The 18,902-nt window shown below is 34.5% G+C and overlaps 1 protein-coding gene across 1 annotated transcript; it reads left to right on the top strand.

Moving 5' to 3' along the window:
* Window positions 1–4,041: 4,041 nt before the first annotated feature.
* Window positions 4,042–17,503, top strand: LOC145601465 (protein TPLATE-like). The gene is made up of 7 exons (XM_081657485.1): window positions 4,042–5,314; window positions 5,867–6,463; window positions 8,040–8,401; window positions 11,652–11,955; window positions 12,029–12,151; window positions 12,789–13,241; window positions 16,678–17,503. Exons 1-7 carry the CDS (start codon window positions 4,181–4,183, stop codon window positions 17,224–17,226), a joined length of 3,522 nt encoding a protein of 1,173 aa, XP_081513611.1. The 5' UTR covers window positions 4,042–4,180; the 3' UTR covers window positions 17,227–17,503.
* The last annotated feature ends 1,399 nt before the right edge of the window (window positions 17,504–18,902 follow it).

Here is an 18,902-nt window from a genome sequence, read left to right as displayed (position 1 = left end):
TGTAACCCTATCACCACGCTGGCTGCGCGTAAATTCCATAGTCTGATGGGTATAAGCCTTTGATATTTTCTGTATAGGAACATAATGACCATTAATAGTAAAGATTATCTGATCAATAGTTTGAGTGCATGGGGAGTATAACCTTTGAAAGTTATTTACTATTATCATATCATGACTTGGCTGATCAGTTGCCCATAGAAAGGTATAACACATCGAACTCCTCCAATTTCTATTTTTAAATCTTCAATTATCTCCGTACGCCACGCTATTATTAGCAATCCTAACTTGCATAGGATTTTTAGCCTTTTTCCATAAGAATTCTGAAAATAATGATCTTTTTCCAAAACATGTAGAACAACCACTATCAATATACGCACATAGTTTATATTTATTATAATCCTCAATGCATATATCAATTGGAATATAAATGCTATTTGGATTGGTACTGGTTGCTCCATTACAAGCTTCCATTTGCATGTTAACTTCATCTTCATATACTAGTTCACTCACAGTTTTAGTCTTATATCCAATTACTTTCCTTTTGTCAATAGGATTATTTAGATCTTCATTTAACTCAAAATTAGAACATGATCCCATATCAATGCTATGCCTTGCAGGTTGTTTTAAAGCCTTTTTACTCTCATATTTTTCATTTAGTTTCCTTAGTAGAACTAATATTTCTTCTTCATCTTCTTCTGGCTTCTCATCACTTTGTTTCTCATTTTTATAATTGTTGAGTTTTGTCTACTTAGATTTGGTGTTCTAAGACTCATATTCCTTTGTATCTTAGGTTTCATAGCTACTCCAATATGAAGTAACCCTGATTCATCAATTAACATTTTACTTGATCTATTACTAACTGTAGGATTCATAAAGAATTCTTCCCAAGTTTTTTCAATTTCGATTTCTTTAAGGTTTACTTTTATAGGTGTAATTTTCTTCTTAGGGCCTCCTCCTTGCTCATACTTCTGAGCATCGACTATTTGTTTTTTAAAAGATGAGTCTATAGTGTTTACCAACTTATAACCCACATTCCATCTTAATTGTATGGGTCGTGTTCCTTTATGCATTTTTACTCCTTTTGTTAGTAGTTTGTAGCTAAAAACTTAGCCGCAAATGAATCTTCTAAGCTCACATAATATCTAGGTTCACATATGTAGCTTACCGTTCCTTGACTTAAATTACATGTGATACCACTGATTATTTGATCATAAAATTCTTTATGTCTAATACCACAAATAAAACTTAAGCACTTAACATCTTTGCCAAAGTCTTGTAAAGGAGTTATGTATACTTGCACTGCACCAATACAAATATAACTAAAATTTCCTTTTTCTTTATGTTTTTAATGCTTTTCCAGTTTATGATATTAATTTCAGCTGCTTTTTGTTCATAATCTTCGATCACTATACTTCCTTCCATTTCTTCACATACATATTTGGTTCTTGTTTTAAAGAAAGAAGTTTTAAATATTTTATCCTTAGTAATCTGAGGAAAATTCCAGCTTTCTTTGTTTATCTGATCTAGGTCATTATCCTCAAATGAATACTCAGCTCTTTTTAGTTGACCTATAGTCATTTTGTTTTTATCCTCATCATTGTCATCTGATTCTGAGTTTTCTACTTCTTCCCCTTCCATCATACTATTTATTTCTTCGTAATTTTCATCTTCAAATTCACTGTCTTCAGGTTCTTCATTATACTCATTTTCTTCTTATATTATTTCTACTATCCCTTTATTATTACTTAAAGTTAATTCTAAAGCCTCGTCTTCTGGTATTTCTATGTAATCCCAACTACCTAAGGCTTCCATTAATTTATGATTAGCTTTCTTACATTCATTAGCATAATGTCCTAATTCTCCACAAGACCAACACTTGCATGTTTTCTTTTTCTCAGGACAATATGTTGCTTTTCTGAAAAACCTACTTGGTTTTCTATATTTATGTTTATAGTACTTCTTTTTATAGGTTTCTCCTGTTGATCTGTCAAATTTATTTTTCTTATAATTCCTTCTCTTATTATAGTTTTTTTTTCACATCCATAGTTATTATTTGGGAAGTCCCAACAAGTGAGAAATTGTCTCTTCATTTGTTGAGCTCCTGCAACTTCTCTACATTTCTTTTCAATCCATTTTCTTAAAAATGCAATTCTATTTCCTAGGGCATCCCTAGCTAAGAATTTTTCTTTCCATTCTTGATATTTTTCACTAATTTCTTCATTAAGGGGACTCGGTAATTTATCATTGAACATTCCAAGATTTGTTTCATTTTCACCAATTTAATAATAATATGTTTCAAACTCCATGATGTAACTTTCAACATATTTCATATTACAGATGGACAAATTACTTAACTTTCTTTGATATTCCATTCGTTTTTCATTAGGATCATCTCTTGGGCCAATGAATTCTAACTCAATGTATTGACATAACTGCCTAAACATTCTAGTAGGAGATTCACTAGCTAGCTCTTAACGTAGTTTTGACTTCTTCATTTATACCATCGTACCAGTCTTCTACACAGCCATAAAAACTATATTCGATATAATTTAATAAATTTTCAGAAGTCCAGTCAGTGTTTAGGTTAAGTACACTACTCATGCTCTTTTTCCACTGATCTAAAACATGTTGTCTATCCCTTACTCCATCTAACTTAAGCTTATATTCGGTCTAACTTATAGGCTCAAGTGTTACTTCTTCTTGTTTAGGAATTTGGTTTGGCATAACCTTGACACTAAACCGGGTAGTCTTCCCTGGTATGTATCTTGGTCGTGTGCAACTTCCTTCTCCTTGATTTCTAGGTCTTTGGATAACATTGTTTAAGTTAATTTTTTCATCAATAATTTCTTCTCCCACATCATTATTATCCATTACTCTTTTACCTAGTTTATTTTCAATCTTTTGTTGGACTACTTCTATGGGTAGAAAATCCAGATCATTTAACTTCATTAATCCCATTTGTTGATATAAATTCTTCTAAAGTAACATAATTATTTTCTTCTATAGAAGAAATTCCTTTCTTAGAAATTAAATTAATGACTTCGTTAAGCTTATTAGGGTCTTCTTCCTTATCGAATAAGACTTGTAGTTCTTTAAGCGTTTTCTCCTGAAGATGATGGTTCATCTTTAGTTTCTTGGTTCTTTTCTCGATTACTAATAGGTCCTTTAGGAAGTGATACAGTAAACTTCTTATTTTTATCTAGATTTTGAAAAAGATATTTATATTTATATGGAACAATCTTTCCTTACTAGGTGATACTTCTTTGTTAAACTGATGTCTAACCTCGTTTGTTAAAGCAAGTTGTACTTGTTTAACTTGTTCTTTTAATTCACTTAAATTTTTATTAATCTCTGATATTTCTGTTAATAGCTTATGCTCACTGCTCATGCAACGACAATGTACGCTACCAACTTCTACCTTAAGCTCACCAATTTGATCTATAATATAATTAAGGACTGGGCCAAGATTGTTAAAGTTTTCTGGAATATGATAGTAATGCTTAAACTCAGGCTTCTTACATTCAGTAGATGGTCTAGTATTTTCCAGTTTTACTTAAAAATAGCAACCTATTTTAGCTTTTAGTAGTATGGCTCTGATACCAATCGAACGCAGCTAGATACCAACAAAGTTTTAATTAGGATACCAACTATATAGCTACTTATACCAACAATAAAATTTGTTTAATATGATACCAATCGCAGTACTATGATGATACCAACAAGTTGTAGGATGGTATTTTGATACTACTCAGGATGGTATTGTCTATATATATATCGTTGGTACTCACAGATAAGATACTTTTTTTTTTGTTTAATTACGAAAATAACCTTACTAGAGACCACCATGGTCTCTACCTACTTGAGACCAAGAATTCCTCGTTGGGTTTGGTATCCGACTAACAATGTAGATGATATGAATTTGATTGACAATATTTCATCATCAATCAAACCACACGGTGTGACAAGACAGACATGGTGTCAATGTGACAAGCCGTACACAAGACGGCCTGAGTTCTTCTATTACCAAACCGTTAATTAGCTGTGAATCATTCAGTGTCCATTCCTTTCCCCCCTGTCATTTGCAATTGCAAGCTTACTAGCACTGCTTGTACCTCCATTTCAATGACTCCTCCTCCATAGTCCATAACAAAATCCATCTTCACTAATAACAATAACAACAATGGACATCCTATTCGCGCAGATCCAAGCCGATCTCCGGTCCAACGACGCCCTCCGTCAATCCGGCGCCCTTCTCCAAGCCCTCCAACAATCCGCCGCCGGCCGCGACACTTCCATCATCGCCAAAACCTCCGTCGAAGAAATCGTCTCTTCCCCCGCTTCCGCCGTCTGTAAAAAACTCGCATTCGATCTCATCCGCTCAACTCCCCGCCTTACTCCCGACCTCTGGGACTCCGTCATTTCCGGCATCAAATCCGACCTCGACTTCCCTGACCCCGACGTCTCCGCTGCTGCTGTCTCCTTCCTCTCCGCCATCCCTTCCCATCTCCTCGCTTCCCTCATCACTCTCTCTCACCACCACATCACTGCTTGCTTCGATTCTCCCAGCAGCAATCTCCGCTTCTCCATCACCGAGACTCTCGGCTGTATTCTTGCTAGAGACGATCTTGTTGTTCTTTGTGAGAATAATGTCAATTTGCTTGATCGTGTTTCCACTTGGTGGAGGAGAATTGGGGTTAATATGTTGGATTCTTCCGATGCTGTTGCTAAGGTTGCGTTTGAATCTGTTGGGAGGTTGTTTAAGGAGTTTGAATCCAAGAAGATGAGTCGTTTGGCGGGGGATAAGCTTGTTGATAGCGAGAATTCGGTTGCGATTCGGTCGAATTGGGTGTCTTCAATGGTTGATTTTGTGTGGAAGAGGAGGAATTCGCTTATGTCTAGGGCTTTTGTTCTTCCTGTTGAGAGCTTTCGTGCTACCGTGTTTCCGTTGGTTTACGGTGTTAAAGCTGTGGCTTCCGGTTCTGTTGAGGCGATTCGGAAGCTTTCGTCGAAAGGGGGTGGAGTGGCGGATGGGGCGGCATTGCTGGTTACTGGGAATGCTGAGAAGTTTGTGGGTGTGTCAGATGTGGTTATGCATTTATCCCCATTTCTTGAGTCTTTGGATCCTGCATTGATCTTTGAAGTGGCGATCAATATGCTGTATTTGGCTGATGTTCCTGGTGGCAAGCCTGAGTGGGCTTCGGGTTCTATTATCGCCATTCTCACGCTATGGGATCGACAGGAGTTTTCGTCTGCTCGGGAGAGTATCGTTCGAGCTGTTGTTACTAATCTTCATCTCCTTGATCTCACTATGCAGGTCCATAGCTGTTTTTTTACTCAAAAATTGTTTATATAGTCGAGTTGGTTTTGTTTATGTTCACTTATTGAATGTTTTTGGTAGATTATGATGGAGCAAAATTATGTTTTTGTATGAAAAGGTGCTTTAGAGTAGTTTTAGTTTATTATCAGTAAATTGTTTGTGCATTCTCCCCAAGTCCCCATTCATCAGTTTCGTAAGAATTTGTTGGGAAAGCCGATTATGATGAACAAAATTATGTTTTCGGATGAAAAGGTGCTATTCTTGTTTGTGGTTAACATCTGTATTAGAGAAGTATCAGTTATTATCAGTAAATTGTTTGTGCATTCTCCCCAAGTCCCCATTAATCAGTTTAGTAAAAATATGTTGGGAAAGGCAATTAGTTAGAAGCTGTTACTTTCATACTGATTTAAGAAAGGCGACGGACTTTTCTGGATTTTCTAGCGTTTTAATAGTTGCTTTGTATTGGTTTGTTTGATAAAAGAAAACCTGTATTGCCCTTTGATTATGCAACCACTGGAAGTGTCTGACTCTGTGGCTTCTCTGCAACAGGTCTCATTGTTTAAGAGGTTGCTTCTTATGGTGAGAAACTTGAGGGCAGAATCAGATCGAATGCACGCTTTAGCATGCATTTGTCGTACAGCTCTTTGTGTTGATCTCTTTGCCAAGGAAAGTGTTCGCAGAGGTCAGAAGCCGCTAGCTGGAACTGACATTGCTTCTTTATTTGAAGATGTGAGGATTAAAGAAGATCTTAATAGTGTCACTAGTAAAAGCTTGTTTAGAGAAGAATTGGTGGCTTCACTAGTAGAAAGCTGCTTCCAGTTGTCTCTGCCTCTTCCAGAGCAAAAGAATTCAGGAATGGAGAGCCGAGTCATTGGTGCCCTTGCTTATGGTACTGGCTATGGGGCTTTAAATTGGACTGAGCCTGCTTTGGAAGTCGTAGAAGTGTGTAGACCTTGTGTTAAGTGGGACTGTGATGGTAGAACTTATGCAATTGATTGCTATCTCAAGTTACTTGTCAGACTTTGCCATATATATGATACAAGAGGTGGTGTAAAACGAGTGAAAGATGGTGCTTCACAAGATCAGATTCTGAATGAGACTAGGCTGCAAAACCTTCAGCGTGAGCTTGTCAATGATCTGCGTGAGGTTGGTGCACTTGTCTCAAAACTTTTTTTGGCTGTCAAAGATGGTACTATCATAGCCTTTGCATTTGGCTTGGTCAATACCTACTACTGCTTTCATGCCTTAAATTTTTGCTTTAATGTTTTGTTTCCTCTTAACTTGTGAAGGGGTATCACTGGAACTCATACCTCAATCTCTGCTTGTTGTAGATATTTAGAAATGATCTTTCTTTCTTGTTTTGGTGGGTAGGAGGGTTGGTTTGTGCAAACCTCCCCCACCTTATTTTTAGGGATTTGACATTAAATAAATGATGTAAGGAGCTGTACTAAAATCCACGATTTTGGCAATGCAAAAGCCATTGATAATTGAAGTTATGGTAACAACAATAATTTTTTGTTTCGGTATTTATCTGTATTCATATCCCTCTTCCTTTGGCCCTAGCTAATTGTTATCTAAACAAACGAAAATGAACCATTTTCTCCCTTTCCACTTCCATACCCTTCCCTCCTTTTGCCTTCAAATATTTCTAACTAGACACTACTAGTTTTGACTAAAGCATAAATGTCTTGAGGAGTTTTGTCCATATTTTCCTTGGTAAGTTATAGGTTATGAATATTTGATGAACAATGCCTATTTTATTTGTTTAACTTGATTAATTTTGGTGGGTTATTATATTCTTTAGAATTCTTATTAGTTACTGCACCCTATCCTAAACGATAGTTACACTTAGCAACATAGGCTAAGGAGGGTAGGATAGAGAATTTAAAAACTGGAGTGTGTGTTGATACTGTTGTATGTAGGGTATATTTGTAAAAGAGAGTAAGAAGGAATTGTTTTTAAGAGGGGTATTGTAAGAAAAAAGTTTGCCAAAATAGGAAAAAAGCACAAGTGTAACCAACAAAAAGGAGCGCACATACATAGAAAATGTAACCAACAAAAGGGAAAAAAGGTTGTATTCTACTTCCTCCATTCCTTTTTAATTGACACATTTTTTTTATCACATTTGCCAATGCACAAGTTAATATCTTTAATTATCAATAAGTAAAATTTATTAAAAGTTGATGTTATGAAATTACACATTGTGACTATTTTAACAATCTAACAAGACCTCACATAGTTATGTTTTATCATAACTATAAATCACAGAAACTAGTCAAACTAGTCAACACTGAGGTGTTGAGTTAATTCTAATGCATGCATTTGCATACAAATCAAAATGGGAGTTGTTGTTTTTGTTCAAGGAGTTGATATTCAGGTCCGGCTCACTAGATGGATAAAGATCATATGATGTCCTTTGATGCCATTTTCTAAAAACTATATAGGCTTGTTGCAGCTCATTTATGTAATTTTCTTATTGTCATACGCAGCTGTATTTGAGACGTGTACACATTTATTAGTTTTCTAGTTATTCGTTTCTAAAATTTGGCTATAGACCCTACAGTGAGAAGTCTGAGAATATTAAAATTTGCTTTCTAGCTATGAAGTATTTATTTTGTTGTATACCAAAGAGCTATTATTTGTAAGAAAATCGTAAAGTTAGTGGACTAGATGTGGTTTACAGAATTACTTCCCTTACTGGCTTACTGTTTTCATTTTGTAGGTGAATACACCTAGAATATCTGCCCGTCTCATTTGGTCTCTAGCTGAGCACATTGATCTTGAAGGTTTAGATCCCCTTTTGGCTGATGACCCTGATGATCCGCTGAACATTATTGTGACTAATATCCATAAAGTTTTGCTCAATATGGATTCATCTGCGATGACAACAAACAGGCTTCAAGATGTCCAGGCAGTTCTTCTGAGTGCTCAGCGATTGGGGTCTCGAAATTCAAGGGCTGGTCAGTTGCTGAGTAAAGAGCTTGAAGAATTCCGAAATAATGGCTCGGCAGATTCTGTCAATAAGCATCAATGTCGTTTGATATTGCAGAGGATTAAGTATGCCACCTTGCATCCAGATGACAGGTAAATTTTTCTGTCTGTCCTTATAAATACGGCAATATTCTTCCTATTAAGGGCATACCCTCCCGGTCGTTTCTGTCAAGTTCATTGACCTATTCTCACCTGTGTTTCTCTTTCACTCTCTTTTTTGAAGTTGAGTCTATGATCTGAACTTTTTGCTGAGTATACTAATTGCAATATATGCTGTTAGTTTGTTCATAATTGAGTGGTCTTAAATATTTGTTGCGACTAAAGTATAGAGCTTTGTTATTTGTAATTTATTTTATATATTTATTTATTTATTTTTTGAGGTAAACTTGTTATACTTCCTCCGTTCTTTTATTATTGCACCAAAAGAGTTTGGCACAAATTTTTTGGTAGTGGAAAAAAGGATGAGAGGGAAAGTTAGAAATACAAAGTTGCCCATGCGATTGTATGTACATGATAAAAAGTAAGTGTTGAAAGCAATGGATATTAGCTATTTATAGCGTGAACACAAATATTTCTTTTCCTAAAATGGATGTGGTGCAATATTTGTGAAACTTCCTTAAAAGGCAAGTGGTGCAATATTAAAAAAATGGAGGAAGTATGTAATTTCAACATTCTCAATTCGTCAAATGCTCTGACCTTGGATCATTGACCTAAATCTTGATTATGTGAAAGACTTTTTTCCCTTAACCGGCTAACTCACATTTCAAATTCTTTATCTTAGTGTTTGTGTTTTAACCTGTAATTGAAATTACGTATCAACGCGTATCCAAACTTACTAGGGCTTATTGTAGCTGTGAACTGAACTTGATTAGCCTCTATTTGAACTTTGTTTCCTAAGACTTATTCTAAGGTGACAAAAACGCATTCTTATTATACTCGAGTAAATTTATAAGGTGTCTATCTTGAATTATTTGTCATTCATGCCTCCGTACACCATATTCATTAAAACTATATCATAGAGAAATAAATATCATATAACTAATATATAAAGTTAAATTTTTAGCCGGACGACGAGACAACGACATTTGGTGTTTCATCTTTTCGCCAAGTGTCGTGCCACGTTGGCGATAATAACTAATTATAATACTCCCTCTGTGTTTTTTTTAAGTGTTACAGTTTGACCGGCACATATTTTTAGGCAATTTAATTGACTTAAATAAAATAAGAGGTAAGTGGGGTAGTTGGAGTATTAAACAATTGTAAAAGAAAGATAGTGGGGTTAATAGTTTATTGAAAAGTAATGAATGTGAGAGGAAAGATATAATAAAAAAGTGGTAGTGTGTTTGGGTGGGGACCATGAGAGGAGAGAGATATAATATTTTAAATTTTTAATGTAACTTTTTGCCAAAAAAAAAAGGAAGTGTAACACTTAAAAAAACACGGCCGGAAATGGAAATGTGACACTTAAAAAAACACGGAGGGAGTATGACATGTTGGATTTATTTGAATATATTTTTTTTGTAGAATAGGATAAAAAAGTTATTTTAGAGTTTTATATAAAATAAAATTTGAATAGATTTACTTGGATAAAAAAGTTATATTACACGATAAAACTTTGATTTTGAATTTTATTTCCAATACAAAAGGAAAAAAAATAAAAAATCAAATAGACCTGCTATTATATATAACCGTTCTCTTAAGTCTTAACATATAATTAGCCTTTCCCTAGATGTTCAGAGAATATGGAAAGAGACCACAACTTTAAACAATCGTTCTTTTTAGTTGTACTACTCCCTCCGTTTTTAAATACTTGCTCCATTTCTCCATGCGCGAAGTTTTAGGAGAAATTGGAGAAAGTAATAAAAAAATATGAAGGTAGTGGGGTTGGTGGAAGAATAAAAAAAATGTAAAAGGCAAAAGTTTTGGAGAGAATTGGAGGAGAGAGAATATATGTTGTGTCCACTAGGTGAGAGAAATTAATTAAATATTATAAAAACTTTCCAAATAAGGAAATGTAGCAGATCTTTAAAAACGGTCGCAAATGGAAAGTGGAGCAAGTATTTAAAAACGGAGGGAGTATTACTTTTAATTTTTTTCGATTGTCAAGTGATTATTAATCTATAAAATATACATAAACGGACAAGTATGATTGTCAAGTGATTATTAATCCATGAGTAGAATAACATACTCCCTTCATTTTGAACGTTCTACTCACTTTGCATTTGCGGCTTTGCGCGGTCTCCAACGAATATTTTGACAATGAATATCTTCGGCTATGTATAAGTAAAAATTATAAAAAGTTGATATTTGAAAATTTTATACTAAAGAGAATCTAATAGGATCTCTTATACTAATTTATTTCTATGGTATAAATCATAATATGTGGTTATAGTTTTTTTTATTTTTTTCTTTTATTTTGACCAGAAGAATAGTGAGTCAAACTTTCAGGAACGGAGGTAGTATATATTTTAAATAAAAGGTTTTAATTTAAAATTCAATAAACAACTCGGGCATCGCACGGGGCACAAAACTAGTACTATATAATAGCCATGGTATTCCCATTCTTAAATAATTATGAAGAGGACAGTTTAGATGAATGAAATTTTGTCTTTATGTGGTGTTTTTAGCTCTTGCACTTATCTGAAGTAGCCCAATCAGTAGAAATTCCTAGTTTTACACTTCCATGAAATTTTTTCTTCATAGAGTTTATATGCTAAATGTATTTCACCAAGTCAATAATAAAAACTGGATAAGGCATTAATGAAGAGAATATTTGATTTTAACATGCTCTAACTTGCAGTTACTGCTGAATAGGAGCCTTCAAAAGTAAGATGTTTGCCACTGATTAGAAAAATTAGAATATAATGACACGTACAGGATATATATGGATCATCTACTACCATGAACTTGAAGTACAATCAATAAGATGTATTTACATTTGTCTTTCGACTTTTTGCATGTAGTGTAAATGAATCAGAAATTACAAAGGGCACAGTCTCACCTATAACGAAGACATCACTCAAATTAAAACGTTATTTCTCTTCCCAATACATATCACTCTTCTCTGTGCCAGGAAAATGCTCTCTCATCTCCAACAGTAATATCTGTTTGCCATTGTTTCAGTACTTGTAGCGTATATCGCATGCTAAGTGCTCTATCTTTATTTGCAATTTCCTGCATCTAGTTACTGTAGAATTTTTATTATTTTTATTTATATTTATTTATTTTATTTTATTTTATTTTATCTTGGGGGGAGGGGGGGGGGATATTAAACTGTTTGCTGTAGAATAAATATTGATAAGTGTAAGCTCAAACATATTACTTGTTGGTTTTCTTTTCTCAGATGGGCTGGGGTAAGTGAAGCCAAAGGAGACTATCCTTTTAGCCATCACAAGTTGACCGTTCAGTTCTATGAAGTAGCTGCAGCTCAGGACAGAAAGCTGGAAGGGTTGGTACATAAAGCAATTTTAGAGCTTTGGAGGCCTGATCCCAGTGAATTGACACTCATGCTGTCAAGTAAAATAGATTCAACTCTACTTAAGATTCCACCAAGAGCATTTACGTTGACTGGCAGTAGTGATCCATGCTATGTTGAAGCTTATCATTTGGCAGATCCTAGTGATGGGAGGATCACTTTGCATCTGAAGGTTGATTTTCCCCCCATGAATTTTCCGACTTCCTATGTGGTCTATCAAAAAGCTAAGCAATTGATTCTTTCAGGTTATAAATCTAACTGATATTGAACTTAACCGAGCTGATATTCGAGTTGGCCTGACGGGGGCATTATATTTCATGGATGGTTCACCACAAGCAGTGCGGCAGTTGCGTAACCTTGTTTCACAGGTTCTCTTGCCAAACCTTGTTCAATTTGTGACTTCAAAATCATCTAATTATATCCATCTTATCTTGTGACTATAGGATAGATGTGTCGTGAAGAGACTGATGTTTCAATTCTGTTTGACCTAATTGTTTAATGCTGTAATGTCAAGTGCTTTTCAAAAATTGCTGGTTTGTTTTCTTTTTAATTTCTAGGCAAATAACTATTCAAATTTTTTTGTTATAATTATTTTAAATTTTAAAAGTACTGCACCTCTTTTTGCAGTCCCTGTTTTCGATACTGAGCTATTTTTCATTACTTATGAAGGTAATCTATTCTTGAATGATTGGTTGGGGTATAGCAATTAATTGTAGGTAGTACAACAATTTTAAATACCAGATGGAGATGAATTGGTGGATTGAACAATAAATAGCATAGGGAAATAATGGAGGTAGACTGAAAGACATCCCTAATGATGCTAGTCCTGGTCATTTTCTGGGCAGTGTACTTACTTTAATTGTTTTCAAATGTGTTGCTAAAAGAGACTGTGCTGCTGGTTATCGTGAATTTGTCTGTTTGTTTGTGTTTTCATACATTTATCTATTATCTTGTTGGCTTGTTTGTGCTTGCATCACTATTTACTTTTACTCTGTCATCATGTAGGATCCTGTACCTTGTAGCATTACTGTAGGAGCTTCTCATTTTGAGAGATGTGCCCTTTGGCTACAAGTACTGTATTATCCGTTCTATGGCACTGGTCCTCTACATTATGAAGGTGATTATGCTGAAGAAGATCCCCAAATTGTACGACAAAAAAAGAGTTCCAAGCCAGAGCTAGGAGAACCTGTGATCTTGAGGTGCCAGCCTTATAAAATTCCATTGACTGAGCTGCTTCTACCACACAAAATCTCTCCTGTGGAATACTTTCGGTTATGGCCAAGCTTACCAGCTATTGTGGAGTACACAGGCACATATACTTATGAGGGAAGTGGTTTTATGGCTACTGCTGCTAAGCAATATGACTCTTCACCATTCTTGAGCGGATTGAAGGCTCTGGAATCCAAGCCTTTCCATAAAGTTTGCTCCCACATTATCCGCACAGTTGCTGGATTCCAGGTATGAGAGACATTATGACCTGCTTACTAACTCAATATTTCTTCTGCTTACTTTTCCACTCTCATTTATGGTTATTTGTCCATTTGGCATCTGTTTCTTGTGGATTGGGCTTGTATAGAACCGGATGTTTAAAGCTTTACCTATCATTTTAGCTTAGGGATAATACATAGGCAGCTAACTTGAGGTTAAACAAAATCACTTTGCTAAGGATTCGTTTGGCATTGTTGTGGTTATTAGTTTTTTGTATTTTAAAATTGTATGATATATGTCATATAATGAATTAAAAATTAGTCAAATTTATTAAAATCATGCTAATTTTGAAAACTGACAACAGAAAAGTGAAAACACTTTTTCTTGTTTCCTGTTTTTGGTTTTTTGTTTTCAAAAAATTGAAAACAGAATACAAAAAACAATGCCAAACAAGCCCTAACATGAGGGGTTTTTATTTTTTTATTTTATTTTTTTTTTCCCTCTAGGAAAAGTAAAAATGTTCATTATAAGCCTTTAAAGTTTGTGAACACGACACAATTTACCCCCCCCCCCCTCCTTCCCCCAACATTATGGGGCTATCAACTTGTAACATTGGGTCAGCAATTTGTTTTTGCCATAACCCTGGGGCTTAACAAAGATAAGTGCTCACCTCAGTTTTAGGATACAAATTGCAAGTACCTCGTGCTGGATATTATGTTCTACTCGATTAGTGGCAATCATACCATAATTTTTTTTCTTCATATTTTTCGCTAAATTTATCAAATAGCTGTAATTTCCGGTTTATTAATTGCAACATATATTTTGGTGGTCAAACTTTTCTTTGACTGTTTGCTTTAACCATGTAATAAAGAAATTTATTATCTTGTGAGATCTTGTTAGCTTTGTTTTCATGTGTGTTATAAAAGTAAAAACTTTTTATTATGTTTACTTACACAGAATTAGATATTTTTGTGGCCAGAGTGTGCTTTAGAGCATGTGAAATAGGGCATATTGCTAGTAAATAAGATCAGGAGAAGTATTAAAATTTTTATACTACCTCCGTTACATATTATTTGCAACGATTAGACATTTTCCTTCTCTACTTTATGTCAAATCGTTGCAAATAATGTGTAGCGGAGGTAGTATTATTTTCCCATATTTTTTTTGGTATTATTTCTTGGTGAAAATCTCTTGTAGACTCAAATGCAAATTTGAGCAGAAGGAAAGTATTCGGCCAATTGACCAGATTGGTAAATAAAAAAGACCCCTAGCGACAATTTGGTAAAAAAAAGCTAACCATATGCGACAATTTGGTAAAAACAATAAACTCCGACTACATTTAGACCTTTTTTTTTCCGACAAACTCTTTAAAAATCATAATTTAATTTTTTTTTGTGTTTTTACATTTATATTTCCCTTTTTAAATTTTGAATTAATATGTAATCTCCTTTTTATTTTGCTAAATCCCAATACCAAATTTATTTCCACCCCTTTTAAAAACATTTCGTTAATAGGGGGTTTGAAACTTAAGTGAAAAATTGATACTTAACATGTTTTTTTTTTTTAAATTATTATTTCCATAAAAGAATTGATTAAAAAAGCATGCGAACTACATTAAGTATTTGCGAGTAATTTGTCGGCAATTTTTGTCTTTTTTTGGGTTAAATGTCGTCTGAGATAATTTTGTTTACCAAATTGTCGCTTAGGGTTAACCTCTTTTACCAAATTGTCGCCGGAGTTAATTTTTTTACCAAATTGTCACTAAGGGTCTTTTTTATTTACCAATCTGGTCAATTGGCCGAAAGTATTCCTTATTTTCTCCCTCCCCCTCCCCCTCCCTAGGAGTGTGTTTAGATTGAAGGAAATGGAGGGGGAAAGGAAGGGAAGGGAAATGGAGGGATGGAGGATAACAAATGAGGGATAAAGGAAATTGGAGGGGGAAGGGATTAAATTGTAAGAAAATGATTTCTCCTGCAGTGGAGAGATTTGGAAGGAAAACTCTTTTTTTTTTTTTTTTTTCCCGCTCCCCTTCTTTTCCTTCCCTTTTCATTACCCAAACAAACTGTAGAGGTTCTCTTTTGTTCTATTGTAAAATGAAGATGTTCTCAAATTATTATTGTATGTGGAACATATTGGATTTTAGTACAAATTACTAATTTATACTTTATTTTATGCTATAAATGATCTGTTTGCTAAATTTTCTGAAGCAGAAGGAAAATACTACAATAGTTGACAAATTGGTAACCATGAATTTTGTTAGCCTTTTTTTTTTTTTTTTATTACTGTAAATGCAAATCTGTAAACCCAAGGTTGTGAGAATAACAGTCTGCAGTATCTATTATAATACCAATCAATCAATCAATCCATCAAAGCCTTAATTCCATAAGTGGGGTTGGCTACATGAAATAGTGATTATTCCGTATAGTCATCCACACTTGGAACTTAGAGTTCACTAAATTCGAGTCCCTTCCAAACCCTCCCTCATTGTATTTTACCTCACCTTTGGAAATAAGAGTTTGAAATTCTGCTCCTCTCAGGAAGTAATCTGTCCAAAGACATTTCATTATTAAATTTATACTTTTCTGTTGTAGCTATGTCTGAAGTAAGTCATACTTAATGCTATATTGGAACTTAATAATTCAATTACATTTATTTATTTATTTAATTATGGGATTATAAGTATGTGTTCAATCAATTACCAATCTTTTATATTGTACTTGTAATCTACAAGGCTGAGCATGTCAAATATAAACTACGGAGTAGTTCGATTTAGGTCTTATTTGGTTTAATGTAAGTAATAGAAAAGAAGAGAAAGGAAGGAAGTGGGAATAGAAAGTGAAAAGATTTTCCAATGTTTGGGTAATGAAAGGGAATTGGATTTACCCCTTTTACATTTCTTTTTCTTATTGAATTCCTAGCTGCTTGAATACTCTTCAACCAATTTCAATGGGCTATAAAACATAAAGTTGAAAGGACTTTCTAGAACCAGTAGCCCTTGGAAGTTCCTAATTTGCCTGTTAGTTTTACAATTATTACTACTGAAACGTTCTTTACTTGAGGTTAGAGCTCTAAGACTTGAAGGGAATGGGAAAGCCTTGTAATATACTTCAAACTGGAGACTGCTTAGCCCTGTGAATCTTGACCACAAGATGAAACCTTGATTATTAAACTGCTTTGTAGGACGTTAGGCCTGAAAATGTGGCAGTTGCACATGTTCAATTTTATTTTACCTCATACCCACCAGTTTGGTGCTCTTAAATTACAATTAGAGCTTAATTTGTTGTGTACTTGCGCATGTGTGCGTGTTTTGTTTTATTTATTTATTTTATTTATTTTTGGGTTGGGGGTATAGGGAGGTGTTTCTTTCCTCATTTATTTCTTGAGCTTCCATATAGTTCCTCTTTTCATTTCACATTTTTTTATATTATCAGGGTCCTCTGTGCTTACCATCTTTCTATTGTAACAGCTATGCTTTGCTGCTAAAACATGGCATGGGGGCTTTTTGTGGATGATGATATTTGGTGCTAGTGAAGTGAGCAGAAATGTTGACTTGGGTGATGAAACAACTACCATGATGTGTAAATTTGTAGTACGAGCATCTGATGCCTCGATCACAAAGGAAATTGAATCAGACTTGCAAGGTTGGCTAGATGACCTTACAGAGGGAGGCTGTGAATACATGCCTGAAGATGAGGTTAAAACTGCTGCTGCTGAAAGCCTAAAAGTATCAATGGAGCGAATAGCACTTCTGAAGGCTGCCAAGCCACGCCCCAAAACCGAGCTTGAAAGTGAAGAGGACGAAGGAAGTAGTGGGGGAGAGTGGGAGGATGAGGAGAAGAAGAAAAAGAGAAAGGAAAAGAAAGAAAAGAAAAAAGCGGAGGAGGAAGAAAAAAGTAAAGGACCTTCCACTTTGTCAAAACTAACAGCAGAAGAGGTGGAGCATCTTGCTCTTCAAGCTGCAGTTCTTCAGGAGTGGCATGTACTGTGCAAGGATAGAGACACGAAAGTTTATTAATGTTTCCTGAAAATGTTCGAGTACTCTTCTAATTCGGTTAGTCGTATAAATTTAGTTTAGGTTGCAAAGTCTTTTGGCTGTTTTTTTTTTATCCTCTCTAATTGTTCTCACCGTTGCATGGTGGTGTTATATAGGATTTGCATAGTAGTGTTGTAACATAGGTTTTCAAATTTTCATTTCCATTTTTTGTGTCATGTATTTTCTGATTTCATTCTTGATTCATTACACATTTTGTATCGGCTGAAAGTTTTACTACGAAAACTTTTTTCTATATATATGTCATTGTCTATAGGTGTTCATTCAACTAATTGCTCCATATCTAGTTTTACTAACTCTACCTTAACTACTTGTGATTTAAATGTTACAGTGTAGAAAATTTGTCAATTTAGATTTTGTTAGATTTATCTTGATATTTACTTGAAGAAATTAATCTTTATAACCATTTTATTTTCGAAAAATGCTGACTTTGATTATTTTTTTATTATTTATTTTTTTATTTTTTTTTATGAACAAAAAAGCTCCCTCCGATTCAAAGTAATTGACATTGTTCTTATTTTCGTTGTTCTTGTATAATTGATACATGACCAAAGTAGTGAGGGGCAACTAATATTATTTTCTTTCTATGGCGTACTTATTTTCTATTATTATATAAAGAAATAACAGGTCAAAAAATAGAAAAAAAATAAAAAAGAAAAAATACACTTTAATAATCACAATTATGGGAGCGATTTCCCTCAATAATGTTAAAACAAAAACAAATTCTCACAATACACCCATTTAAAAACAAATTTCCAAATACCGTCCATGTAGGATTGGTATTTGGTTTGGCTTAAAACCGCTAGCAACATTAGCGGTTTTTTATCTTTTTTTAAAAAAAAAAAGCAAAGAGACCCGTTATTAGTGAAATTAGGTCTCTTTGAATTTAACAGTAATAATGTCTAAGACATGGTTTCAGAAAAGAGACCCTCTTTTTAATTGACAGGTCTCTTTGCCTCCTTACTATTTTTCAAAAAAAAAAGGTAAGGAAGAAAAGAGGCTTGTTTATTGAAACAGGAGGTCTCTTTTCTGAAACCGCTAATAACAGTAACGGTTTTATAGCTATAACCGCTATTGTCATTAGCTATTTTAAGGTGAAAAAAAATATTAAAAAATCACACCCAACACCGATCCTACATGGACGGTATAGGGAATTAGTTTCTAAATCGATGCACAAAGGGAATTTATTTTTATTCTAGCATTATGGTGGGAAATTGCTCCAAATATGGACAATTTACTTCTAATTATCTTAATTAAGGTTATATTTTTTAATAATTCTAACTATGAGGTCAGTTTGCCTCCAATGGTCCCTAAAAAAGTTTTTTTAAAAAAATTTTTTTATTAATCGCCACATGTCAACACGTGAATGGTCCAAAATTAATAAGTAAAAAAACTAAAAAAATAACCCAAGTTTCAGCCACCCTTTCCCCACCCCCTAACCTCGCCGAAAATCTGATGGCCAACCCTCCTCGACCCCCAAAACCACCTTGAAAACCCCCTTAACCTCATTAAACCCGTGATGAGATTAGATCGAAATTAGGGCCCAATTGACAACGTTTGCGAGGTGACGAGAAGAGTAGTTGTAATAGGGAAAGATGGTGGCTTGCGGCTGGAGTTGCGAACTAAGTTGCGGGTGCTGT

This window comes from Chenopodium album, chromosome 21, assembly GCF_948465745.1.
Source record: "Chenopodium album chromosome 21, dcCheAlbu1.1, whole genome shotgun sequence".
Classification (NCBI taxonomy): domain Eukaryota; kingdom Viridiplantae; phylum Streptophyta; class Magnoliopsida; order Caryophyllales; family Amaranthaceae; genus Chenopodium; species Chenopodium album.
Note: the sequence above shows the minus strand (reverse complement) of the source record. Positions and strands in the feature narration are given on the sequence as shown.

What these genes read in the sequence shown, in the direction of transcription:
- LOC145601465 (XM_081657485.1), top strand. Translation starts at nt 4,181, where the DNA reads ATGGACATCCTATTCGCGCAGATCCAAGCCGATCTCCGGTCCAACGAC. An exon ending in TTGTCAATGATCTGCGTGAG is followed by an intron (nt 6,464 to 8,039) that starts GTTGGTGCACTT and finishes TTCATTTTGTAG; the next exon opens with GTGAATACACCTAGAATATC. An exon ending in ACCTTGCATCCAGATGACAG is followed by an intron (nt 8,402 to 11,651) that starts GTAAATTTTTCT and finishes TTCTTTTCTCAG; the next exon opens with ATGGGCTGGGGTAAGTGAAG.